Genomic DNA, 11,909 nt, shown 5'->3' with positions numbered 1-11,909 from the left:
CGTTGCGAGATCGTATGGTAAATAGCTGTTTAGCGTGGCAAGAAACAGCCAAATTGTTTTCCAAAGTGGTCGTACCTTCCACGTTTCTGCCACCAGCACGTGACAGCCCTCGTTGTTCCGTGTTGCCGATGTTTGTTATTGTAAATCTTTCTGTTTTCGCTGTACTGGTCGGTGTGGACCGGTATCTCGTTGTGGCTTAACTTGCATTTCCTTGATGCCAAACGATGTTGAAAATATTTGCATGTGTTTGTTGGCCCTTTGTGTATCTTCTTTTATGAGGTTCCTAAAGTCTTTTGACCAGGTTGCGCGCCTTCTGATTCTGAAATTGCAGAAGCACCTGTGTGGTCTAGATATAAACCTTTGTCAAACACGTGCATTGCACATATTTTCTCCAAGTTGTGGCTTGTCTTTTCATTTCCTCAGCAGTGTCTTTTACAATTTTTTTTTAACATTTGTTCGTTTTTGAGAGACACAGAGAGACAGAGCGTGAGCAGGGGAGGAGCAGAGAGAGAGGGAGACACAGAATCCGAAGCAGGATCCAGGCCCTGAGCTGTCGGCACAGAGCCTGACGCGGGGCTTGAACCCACGAACCACGAGATCATGACCTGAGCCGAAGTCGGACGTTTATCTGACTGAGCCACCCAGCGCCCCTCCTCAGCAGTGTCTTTTGGAGACTAAAAGCTTTTAGCAAAGATTTTTTTAGTGGTTCATGCTTTTTGCGTCTTATCTAAGAAATTTGGTTATTCTAGGGTCGTGAAGAGATTCACCTGTGTTTTCATCTAGAAGGGTTTTTTTAATATATAAATTTAGCTTTTATATTTGGGTCTACGATCCATTTCAAGTTAAGTTTTGTGTGTGATGTAAGGTAAGGATTGAGATTCTTTCCTACTGGCATCTGCTGGTTCCATCAGATGGAACCATTTGTTTAAAAAAATACGTGTACGTCTCTTTCCGGATCCTCTATTCTGTTCCACTCACCCGTGTCCTCCTCATGATTATTGTCACTTCACAGTAAATCATGAAACCAGGTGGTATAGCTTCTCCAACTTTGTTCTTTTTTCAAAATTGTTTTGACTTTTCTGCATCTTTTGCATTTCCATTTAACTCTTAAGACGTTTGTCAATTTCTACAATAAAACCTCCTGGGATTTTGATTGTGTTGGATTTCTATATCAATTTGTAGAGAATTGACCTCTTGACACCCTAAGTCTTCTGATCTACGAATGTAAATTTCTCTGCTTAGGTCGTTAAAAATACCTCTCAGAAAATGTTTGTCGTTTTCAGTGGACGTGGATTGCACGTATCTTTTTAAATGTATTACTGTGTAGAAAAGGCCTGAGACCACTCTCCTGAGAAAGGTCTTTCTGCAAGGCTGGCCCTTGGTTCTCATCTAGCAGCTTGATTTCAGGAGGATTCCCACAATTCCCAGAACTGATAGGCTGAAGGAACTCTGCCTAAGCCGTTCGTTCCAACGACATGGCTTCTGCTGAGCGTCTGGTTTCCTTCTGAGAGTCTGGGGGTTGCTACAGAACACGGGCAGAGGGTGCCTATGTGATCAGCCCCTAGAAAAACCTTGGGCGCTGAGTCTGCAGTGAGCATCCTTGATCGACAACATTTCACACATGTGATCACAGCTCCTTGGTCAAGGAATTGGGTTCATCTTGTGAACAGGGAGGAGACCCTTGAAAGCTTGCACTTGATTTCCTTCAGACTTTGCCACATGAGTTCTTTTCCTTGCTGATTTTGCTTTGTATTACTTCTCTTTAATAAATCCTAATGGTGAGTTGGAGTAGACGCTAAGTCCTGTGAGTCCTAGCGAATCACCAAACCTGAGCGTGGTCTTAGGGAGCCTCTGCCATAGTCCCTAAGCACTTGATGGTTTTTTTAAATGTATATATAGTTAATACGTACGTATATAGAGTTTTAAAATTTCACGTTCATAGCAGTGAACAATTACATAATGTTTTGAGCAATATGAGAATTTATTTATACGACACACCTTTACTATCTTACGGTTCCGTAGACGAGAAGTCTGATAAGTCTCGATGGGTTAAAAACCAGGTGTAGGTAGCACCGTGTTTGTTTTCAGAGGATCTCGGGAGAATTTGTTTCCTTGCTCTTTGCTGGTTCTGGAGGCCACATGCCTTCCTTGACTTGTGGTCCTAATACGTATATGACTTTGAATTAATTGATTTAGAGAGGCAGAGACAGAGGGAGAGAGAGAATCCCAAGCAGGCTCCACACTGCCAGCACAGAGCCCACGAACCGCGAGATCCTGACCTCAGCCGAAATCAAGAGTCAGACGCTTCACTGACTGAGCCCCCCAGGAGCCCCGCGTGACTCTTTAATTGTTGACCTTGTGTACTATGATCTCGTCAAACTCATTTGTTGGTTCTAGTCGTCTTTTTGGTAGATTTCAGAGGATTTCCTGTTTACGTGGTCGTGCTGCAATGAATAAACGTGCCCTTTTTTCTTGCCTTATCGTACTTGCTAGAGCCTTCAGTATGATGTTTTTGTTTTTGTTTTTGAGAAAAGTCACCTGACATCTTTATCGTTTTGGGTAGGAGTGCCAGGAACTCTTTACCATCACAGGCCTCTGGCTGCACAGAGTGGAGACGGCTCTGGGGTGGCGGTGGCCCTGGGGTGGCATCCACCACAAATCAGAGTGACACTTGTAGATTGTGTGCCAGCCGCTGCTGAGGTGGCCCGGGATTCTTGTGACGGTGGGCTGCACGCGAGAGGTGGACGGCCCCACTGGCTAGATCTCTGCCTCCCGAGCACCAGGACACCTTGGCCATCGGCCCTGGCCCCACGCTCACAGTTCTGTAGCACAAGGGGTTTCGGCCTTCAGATTCTGGGGTTCGGCACTGAGCGTCTGCCTGTGTCTCCCAGTCAGGAAGCTGGGGCAGTCCCGCTGTCACTTGTGGCAGATGGGCAGACACCGTGACAGCTCCTCTCAGGCAGGGGCCAGAGAAGGAGAAGGCACCTGTGCCCAAGTTTCCCCTTTTCATAAGGGCGGCAAACACACTGGATTAGGGGCCCACCTTACTCCGGTGTGACCTTGTCCTAACTCATTACACCTGCTGTGACGGAATTTCCAGACAAGAACACACAGCGAGCGCTCAGGCTTAGACTTCAACGTGTGAGTTTTGGAAAGACGCATTTCAGCGCATGATCATGGGCTCATAACAGAACCTGGGGAACTTTACGAGGTCAGCATAACGCTTTTGTGTCAGTTTTGGTAGATTGCAGGTTGATGGATTACTGGTTTTGGAAGTTTTTCAGGCATTATCTCTTCAGACGCCCCTCTTCCGCTCTCTCTTTTCCTTCCAGAACCGCGCCTACCTTGCAGCCTCCTGCCCCGTACCGGAAGCACATGTCTACGTTTTCTCTGGCCGTCCCTTCTCTCTCTTTGTGAGTTGGGATGTCTTCTATTGACCTCTGGGCTCAGTAATCCTTTCTTCTGACTTGTCTAATCTGTTCTTAAATGCAGCTGTTGAATTTTTAGTTTCACCTAATTGTAGTCCTCCATTCAGTTTGATTCTTTGCATAGATTCCAACTCTCTCGGGGAATTCTCCATATTCTCGTCCATGTTTCTCTACTGCCCCCTCCAATTTTTCTTAACGTATTAATCATCTTTATTTTAAAGCTCCCCTTTTTTTGCTACCTCCAATCTTTGAGTCACCCCCAGGTCTATTCCTGTATCTTATTTTTCCTCTTGGAAAAATAGTCATGTGGTCTTTTGAAACGCCTAGTAATTTTTAATTAAATGACAGCCTTTGTGTGTTAAAAAAAAAAAACAACAAAAAAAAACCCTGTAGAGGCTCCCGATGATGTCATCTCCTTACCAGGCAGACAGAATGGAGCTGATTACTTTCAACCACTAGGGACAGAGCTGAATCCAGCCTGGGTGTGGTTCTGGTTAAGGGTCTGTGCTTTAGTCCCCCAGCTGGAACCCTCCAGGCTTTCAGTCAAAAGCCTGGGGTCTCACCAAGCCTCTTTCCCTCGTGGGTCCTGGATGCTAAGTCTTATTTTTTTTAGCACGACCTCTCCAAGTCCCGTGGCTGTAACTCTTCCCTCACAGCTGAGGTGGTCTCTCTCTCCTCACATTTGTTTCTTGCATTGCTGTTCAGCGATGTGTACTTAAAACTATAAAAGTATTTTATCCAGTAGTCCTGTGTGTTAAGAGTGGGAGTTGAGACCCCAGATCTGGACTGGAAGTCCCTTGAAGGCATGTAAGGGGGCTCATCACCGTCTGCAGTGCTAAAGACGGGCGGGGTTGTGGCCTCGACTGGGGAGAAGGGTGGAGATAGGAGAAATGCCACAGGGTCGTGACAGCAATGGGGGTGGAGAGGATTTTTTTTTAATTTTTTTTTTAATGTTTATTTATGAGAGAGAGAGAGAGAGAGAGAGAGAGAGACAGAATCCGAAGCAGGCTCCAGGCTCCGAGCTGCCAGCACAGAGCCCGATGCAGGGCTCGAACCCACGAACCACGAGATCATGACCTGAGCCAAAGTCGGACACGTAACCGACTGAGCCACCCAGACGCCCCAGGGTGGAGAGGATTTTGAGCCCATGCTAGAGTCCTCCCCGGACCCGGAGCTGGCCGGGCCACAGGAACGCAGGCCAGGGCGGGATGAAGGAGCACAGAGGGCACAGACTGGAAGGAGGCATTGCCACACGAGAACCTAAGGGCGTGGAGGTTGCCATTTCGGAGGATGTGGATGGTGTCACAAAGTGGGTCGGAGGGGTGAAGACCCCTGGGGGAAGAGGCGCCTTCAGTGCTGCAGACGGGAGCTGAGAAGTTGTAGGGAGAGGGATCTGCATTTTGGACACGCTAGAAGGTCTCCAGGGCCCCACACGCCTGAGACCGAGCGAAAACAGTCAAGAGACAGAATGTTTTGCAGGCGGAAGAGGCCAAGCTTCTCGGGCCGGGCCTCCCCTCAGTGCCTCCCCCGCCCCCGCCCTGCGCCTTCCCCGCGGGCCCGCACTCATCGTCCTGCCTCCACTCAAACCGCTGCCGGCCCCTTCACTGGAGGAAGTGCTTCCTCGCTGCCCGCAGGGTAGACTCCAGACTCCGGAGCCTCCTCTCCTCGGTTGTCCGCACCTGGCCCTGACCCCCCGTGACTCTGCACGCTCCCCCCTTTCTTCCATGCGGCCGTCCCAGACGTGCCTCAGTGCGCTCTCCCGGGCTTTCAGTTTTGCCGTCCGCCCTCCTGAAAAGCCTTCCCACTGACGCTGAAGCTGAGCCAAAGTCCTGAAAGCCAAGTCCGTCTCCGTCCCTGGTCCTGGGGCAGCCAGCGCCACGTAAAGTTCATGCATTCATCCTACGGCTGACGCCTGTGCCGTGCCTGGGCCTGCACCGGGTGCTGGCCCCGGGCGTTAGAGAGCTGGGGTCCTATGCCGGCCTCTCCGCGAGGCTCTGCACGGCCACTGGCCGTGTTGCTCGGCGAGGAGCGTGATGGAGGTGCGCACTTTGTGTCCGTTCATCTCTGGAACGAGAATGGATTTAACGCTGACCTGCGTAAATAGACATTTCGGTTGGGGAATAAATTAGCCTTCTTTGGCCTTAGTATAGTTGGCCATGACCGTGCCCTTGGGTGGAAGCTCACTGGACGCGGCTGCACGTGCACAGGCCCAGCTTATGGCTCAGTGCGGCGAGGGGACCTCAGACCCCAGGGAGCCGCGGGGTCACAGGAGTGGTGCTAGAAAGGACCTATGAGGGGGGTTGGCCCTTCTGGGTGACGTGGGGAGGGCGTAAGGAAGCAGGGACTTGCTGCTGGCCCTCGTCCGGCCCCTGCCCCGCACCTCCAAACCCTGGCCGTCCCGGGGGAGCCGGGCGTGTGCTCCTCCAGCTCCTCGAGAAAACACTGTCCCTGAATGTGACGCTTGGCCATTATTCCGGACTTTCGTTCACCTCAACCGATATTCTCCTTCACCACGTGAGCACCCTGTGTTTCTTCCTGGGCACGAATCCCTGATGGTCTGTGAGCGAGCACTGAGCGGGTTCCTGCATGCTTAGAGGCCCGGGTAGGGCGGGGCACCTGCTCAAGGAGCCTGCAGCCGAGGGGAGGCGACAGAGGGGAGCCGTGCTGCCTGCCTGGCAGAGTGACAGAGGAGCGCGGTGTCACACGAAGCCACCGTGGACTCCAGGAGGGGCCCCGTGGTGCACAGCCTTGCCCCGGGGAAGCGGGGCCTGCCTGGGGCTTAGGCTGTGCAAGGTCAGGCCTGGGGGTTGAGCGGCGAGGGGACGGGGGAGGCCAGCTGGGCAGCCAGAGGGCAGATGGCAGGGCCTGTGTGCTGGGCAAGGAGGGGCACTTCATCCCACTGGCGACCATCAGAGGGTTTCAAGCAGGCAGGTGTACGATCGGGGTTTTGGAAATACACCTGGCCGGCAGAGGGCTGGTGGATGTGAGCCCACAGGTAACACCTCCATGGGGAGGCCTTCCCTGGCAGGGGAAGGTGGGTAGGGAGAGGACAGAGGGCAGCTGTGGCTCTGGCCTGGGTGGCCGGGGTGGAGACCATTGACAACGACGACACAGCAGCAGGTTGGCGGGGAGAACGTACTCGGTTCAGGCCCCAGTCGAGGTGCCTGTAGACACCTTGCAGTGCGGGAGTCCCTTCACAGACGCTGGGCTGCTGGGCCGGTTAAAGGATTGGGTTAATGGGCGGGGGGCTGGCGGGCGGAGGGGTCCCAGGAGAGGGTTCTCAAGCCAGGCTGGATGGGAGGGCCCTGCAGGGGGAAGGCCGTGGTGATCTCAGGGCAGGGGGCTCCTCTGAGGGAGCTGGGCCCTGGGCCGTGCAGGAGCCCCTCTTTTGGGGCGTGAGGACGGGGACAGCTGGCTGGCCTCTGGATGCGCAGCCTGGAGCTAGGGTGGGTGAGGGCCCGGAAGTGAGGGAGCAAGAGTGGGGGTGGGGTATCCAGAACAAGCTGGGACTGAGGCGAGGCCAGAGGAAGGTGCAAGAGGCAGGCCGAGGGACCCCACTGGCCAAGCCCCTAGTCTTTGTCCAGCTTTCTGCCAGGGGCTCCAGGCTGCAGGTGTCTCACGGGGACGGCATGGGGAGGTGCACGGCCTCTGACTGAGGCAGGCCTAGGCACTGGTGGGCACGCTGGGGCCTGGCAGAGCCGGACCGTGAGGGGCACCATGGGCCTGCTCTGTCAGTGGCCTGTGCTGCTCCCGGGCCCAGGGCAGGATGGTAAGGGTCTCGCGAGCCCTTCGTCTGTTGTGCAGTTCCCAGGAGTGCAGGGCAAAGTCACCATCCCCCGGCCCCATGCTTAACCTGAAGAGGCCTTCGGTTTCCCGTCCGAGTCTTAGGCCTAGACCTTATGATGCGGCTGGGGAGGTGGTGGGTGGGGTGAAGGTGGAGAAGGGTTGGCTGCTGTTCTGTCCTTGACCTCCCCTCCCAGCAGGCCAACCTGCTCCTCCCTCTACCTGCTGATGCTGAGAGCTTCTGCCACCCACAGAAGCGGCCGTGCCAGTGACGGGAAGGCAGAGAGCAGAAGGTCCCGTTTATTGGAATTTTAAAGACAGCAAGACGAGAGGAAGGCGCCCTCCTCCCCTGAAATACTCTCAATCTCTCTGCCCTCAGGGCTCAGCACAGGGACAAGATCCTCAGCCCTCAGGCCCCCAGAGGGCAGCGCTCCGGGGCGGGGGAGGGGAGGGGAGGGAGAGGGTTCTCTATGCCAGGCATGGGGGGGTGGGGCTGGAACCGGAGGGGAGACGTGCACCCGCACCTCCTGGCCTCACCCCTCTCCCCTGGGACCTGGTGTCGCCCCCAGACCCTGGGGTGGGCTGGCAGACAGGGCTCATGCAACAGTGAGTGGGCAGGAGGAGGCATGGAGACCTGGCCCCGCTGCCCTGTGGCGGGCCGGAGGGCTAGAAGGGGCCATGCTGGCCACGGCGGGTCCAGACAGAAGTATCTGCAGTATACACACAGGAGGGTCGGAGGGGGGGCCCCTCACTCCCAGGCGGTGCCCAGAGAGAGAGAGGGGAGGTATGATGGCACTGCCACACCAGGGGCAGGGTCCAGGCCATCCAGGCCACCTGAGCGGGGCCCGGGCGCGGGCTACTCCTTGGCGCGGCCGATGATGGTGAGGATGTACAGGAAGATGTTGATGATGTCCGTGTACAGGTTCAGGGCGGCAAACACGTACTCCTCCGGGCTCAGGGACAGCTGCTTGTTCCCCAGCAGCAGCTGGGTGTCCACTGCCAGGAACTGCAGGCGACGGCAACGGGTGCTGTTGAGGGACAGGCCTGCACGCTGCGCACCCCCCCCCCCAGCCCCCCCTCCCGGAGGGCCCCCACCGCCTCGACTCACGCAGGTGAAGAGCAGGGCGCCCAGCGAGGCGTACACGATCTCCAGGATGCGGTTCCGGATGAAAATGCAGAGGATGGCAAAGATGACCAGCACCACCATGCTCACCAGGAGCACGCCCATGCACGAGGTGAAGTCGTAGCGGGTCTGCGGGCAGGGGGGAGAGGGGGCTCTGGGGGCACGCCCATGCACGACGCCCATGCACGAGCGGAAGTCGTAGCGGGTCTGCGGGCAGGGGGGAGGGGGGGCTCTGGGGGCACGCCCATGCACGAGGCCCATGCGCGAGGTGAAGTAGCGGGTCTGCGGGCCGGGGTGGGGTGGGGGGCGAGGCTCTGGGTGCCGGGCCCCTGGGAGGCCTCTGGGCCCTCCGCAACCCCGCCTTCGGGGGCCCCTCACCTGCATGGAGAAGATGACCACCGTGAAGCAGACGGTTGTCGTGATGCCCACGGCCATGATGACCGCCTCAGTGTTGTAGAAGCTGGCGATCATCCCCACCATGTAGGACAGGCTGACGGTCAGGATGGACTGTGGGGAGAGGGAGCCTTGGGTTGGGGAGCCGCTTCCAGCCCCCCACCCCCATCCTCCTGTGGCGGGAGCCCCACCCCCCCAGAACGTGGGGGCGGGGCAGGGGCGGGGTTACCAGTGCAACCAGGTTCCAGGGGTGCTTCCGCCGGAAGTCTCCGCAGCAGCTGAGGACGATGAGGGAGACGAAGAAGACTGCATAGGACACATAGTACGTCCACACGTTCTCCCGGACGAAGCCCTTCACCTCCCCGACAAAGGTGAACACGGCCACAGTGGACAGCGTCACGGACAGCTGCAGGGTCAGCACCAGGAACACCTGGGGAGGGAGCCAGCTCAGAGCCCCGCCCAGCGCGGCCCCCGCCCTCCCCGGCCTCTTCTGCCCACCTTCCGGATGAAGGCCTGGCGGATGCTCTTGTCATCCCAGTTGGTGGCAGGAAAGTCCTGGTTGTCGTAGTAGGACGGGGGACCCTCTTCATGATAGTTTCCACGCTGAGGTGCTGAGGACCAGGATGGGCTGGGTCAGTGCCACTGGAGGGCACCTAGAGCCCCTGCCTCCCCCCTGCTTCCGCCCCACTACTCACAGCCAGGGTCCTGTGCCGGGAAGGCCTGTGGTTGTCCGTAGGGGTTGGGGGGAAAGGGGCTCTGCGGATATGGCCCCTGCGGGTAGCCCCCTTGAGGGTAGGGGCCCTGAGGGTAGCCTCCTTGGGGGTAGGGGCCCTGAGGGTAGCCCCCTTGAGGGTAGGGGCTGGGGCCCTGGGGATACCCTGGCTGGCCATATGGGGAAGGCTGGAAAGGGGGCTGTGGGTAAGGGGCCCCCGGGTAGGGAGGCATGGAGGGCTGGGGTCCCCCAGGATATCCAGGATTGGGGGGAGGATAGCTGTCCCCAGACACCAAGAAACTCTTTTCATGGGGCATGGCCTCAGGTTCTGTGGTCTCCCCCTAGAGGAGAGAGAGAGAAGTCAGCCCTGCGGTGACAAGTCCCCGGAACCAGCCACCGCCGCCCCGCCCCACCTGCTGCAGGGAACCAGGACACAAAGGGGGGCACTCATGACTTTTGCCCCCAGGGGCACTGGCAGCCCAGCCTGAGCAGAAGGATCTGGAGAGCCAGTGGGGACTGGGCAGCTGGGCGCGGGGCCTCACAAGGGGCCGCTCTGAGACGACCCCAAAAGTGGAGGAGGGGACAGATAAGATGATGACTTCGTCAGCTTCGGGATTTTTGGCTTCGGTTGTTTCTTAGAAGCAACTGGAGGAGGTTTATCACCGCTGCTTGCGTCTCCTGGGTCAGAGCTCAGCCCGGGTCGGGACTGGGGGCGCGGTCAGGGACGTGTGGGGGTGTGCCCGGACCCTCCCCTTCGCAACCCGCCCCTTAAGCAGCTTTAAGGGGCCAGAGCCGGCGGCTATTTCTATCCCAGGAAATCCCCAGGCCATCTGTGAGCAGCGAGAGCCCTGACCCTTGTCCAAAGGCAGGCCCGACCGTCCCTCGCTCCCCAGGTGGGGGCAGCAGGCCCGGATCCGCTTGCCGGGGTGCCTGCCAGGAGGGTACGCCAGGAACAGCGGGGTGCGGGGGTGTGTGGGGGATGGAAGCGACCAGAGGGCGTGCGGGGGAACAAAGCAGGCGAGACGGCGAGGCGGGTGGGGGCGGCGGCCTCGGAGCCCGCACCCAGGGCGGGTGGGCCCGGCGGCCCGGTCGGGGGTGGGGGTGCGCTCGGGACGCGGGGTCCCGTCGCTGCCGCCCCCGCCCCCTGCCGCCCGCCGCCGCCGCCGCGCCCGGCCCGAGCGGGCCGTGCGCCCCGGCGGGACCTACCGACTGACCCTCGGCGGCGCCGCTCGGCTGCGCAGGGCCCGCGCGGGGGCGGCCGGCCCGGCGGCCGAGAGGGTAGCCACGCTGCCTCGCTCGGGCCAGGGACTCACCACTCGCGGGGCGCCTCCAGAACGGTGCGCACGGTGTCCGGTGCGCGACCGCGCGGTCGATGGCGGCTGCGCCCGCACCCACACCAGCACCCGCTCGGCGGCCGGCTCGGCTGGGCCTGCGCCTGCGACTCGGGAGACGCTGCGGGGCCTTGTGACGGGGCGGGGCCGGGGGTGGGGCCGAGGGTGCGGGGCGGAGCCTGCGGCCCGGAGACGCTGCGGGGCCTTGTGACGGGGCGGGGCCTGCGGCTTGGAAGATCGCCGGGCTTTGTGACGGGGCGGGGCCGGGCGCGCGGGGCGGGGCCTGCGGCTCGGGAGGTGCTTCGGGGCCTCGCGACAGGGCGGGGCCTGAGGCCGGGGCGGGGCCTGGGGGCGGTGGAGCCGGGCTGCGGGCGGCGCTCTGCAGGGAGGGCCGGGCTTTTCCCGGTTGGATCCTACCCACTGTGGCCGCCTTACTGGCTCCTTTCCGGGTCCCAGGCCTGCGCCCTGCGTCCCGCCTAAGGGTAGGCTTGGGCCGTGAGGGCTGAGACCCTACAGACAAAGGCCTGGTCTGGCCGATTCGGCTCAGGGAGTTGGGAAATGGCTTCCTAAATCTGGCATATGCAGAGTCTGCCAAGGACTCTCTATGCCTCCTCGGTCTTAAAACATCGCTTTCTCTTTTCCCTTGCCCTTTCATCCGAGTCTATCCCAAACCCAGAGGCCTGATGGCTTAACTGCTCCATCCTTTCTAGCAACCATTGAGTACTATTTCCAGCGGGGTCCTGGGCCTTTATCCTTCCTGTCTTCATCACGTCTTTAGGTTGTAAAGGTGGCATTCTTAGCCCTGCTTCATTGCCAGGACTGGAGGCCAAGTCAGCGTCTTCCCTTAGCTTCAGCGGTCCTCTTGACGATGTGCTGACTGCCACAGCCATGGACAATTTCTGCAGCAGTGCCTGGGGACCTTCCTGTGCCACGGTTGGCCTCTCCCAGACCCGCAACGGCCCGGAAGATGTTCTCTCCTGTACGCATAGTGTGTTGGTTCAAAGTTTGAGACCCGCAGCTAGCAGGGGAAGCCCTGATCTCAAACTTTTGCATGTGCTAATGTTACAAACACACCCATCACAGTTGATTCCAAGCTACCACCGGTTTAACAGCTTGTTCACAAGAATTCCTGAAAGCGT

General features: G+C 58.4%; 1 protein-coding gene across 1 annotated transcript; it reads right to left on the bottom strand.

Annotated features, from left to right (window-relative positions):
* Positions 1 to 7,495: 7,495 nt before the first annotated feature.
* GRINA (glutamate ionotropic receptor NMDA type subunit associated protein 1) lies at positions 7,496 to 10,906 on the bottom strand. The gene is made up of 7 exons (XM_053896344.1): positions 10,753 to 10,906; positions 9,423 to 9,780; positions 9,226 to 9,338; positions 8,957 to 9,157; positions 8,713 to 8,841; positions 8,320 to 8,463; positions 7,496 to 8,217 (listed from the first exon to the last, which is right to left on the bottom strand). The coding sequence occupies exons 2-7, from the start codon at positions 9,754 to 9,756 to the stop codon at positions 8,068 to 8,070; spliced, it is 1,071 nt and encodes a 356-aa protein (XP_053752319.1). The 5' UTR covers positions 9,757 to 9,780; positions 10,753 to 10,906; the 3' UTR covers positions 7,496 to 8,067.
* Positions 10,907 to 11,909: the final 1,003 nt, after the last annotated feature.

This window comes from Panthera pardus, unplaced genomic scaffold (genome assembly GCF_024362965.1).
Source record: "Panthera pardus isolate Hobbes unplaced genomic scaffold, ASM2436296v1 HiC_scaffold_7, whole genome shotgun sequence".
Classification (NCBI taxonomy): domain Eukaryota; kingdom Metazoa; phylum Chordata; class Mammalia; order Carnivora; family Felidae; genus Panthera; species Panthera pardus.
This window is presented reverse-complemented; position numbering and strand designations above follow the sequence as displayed.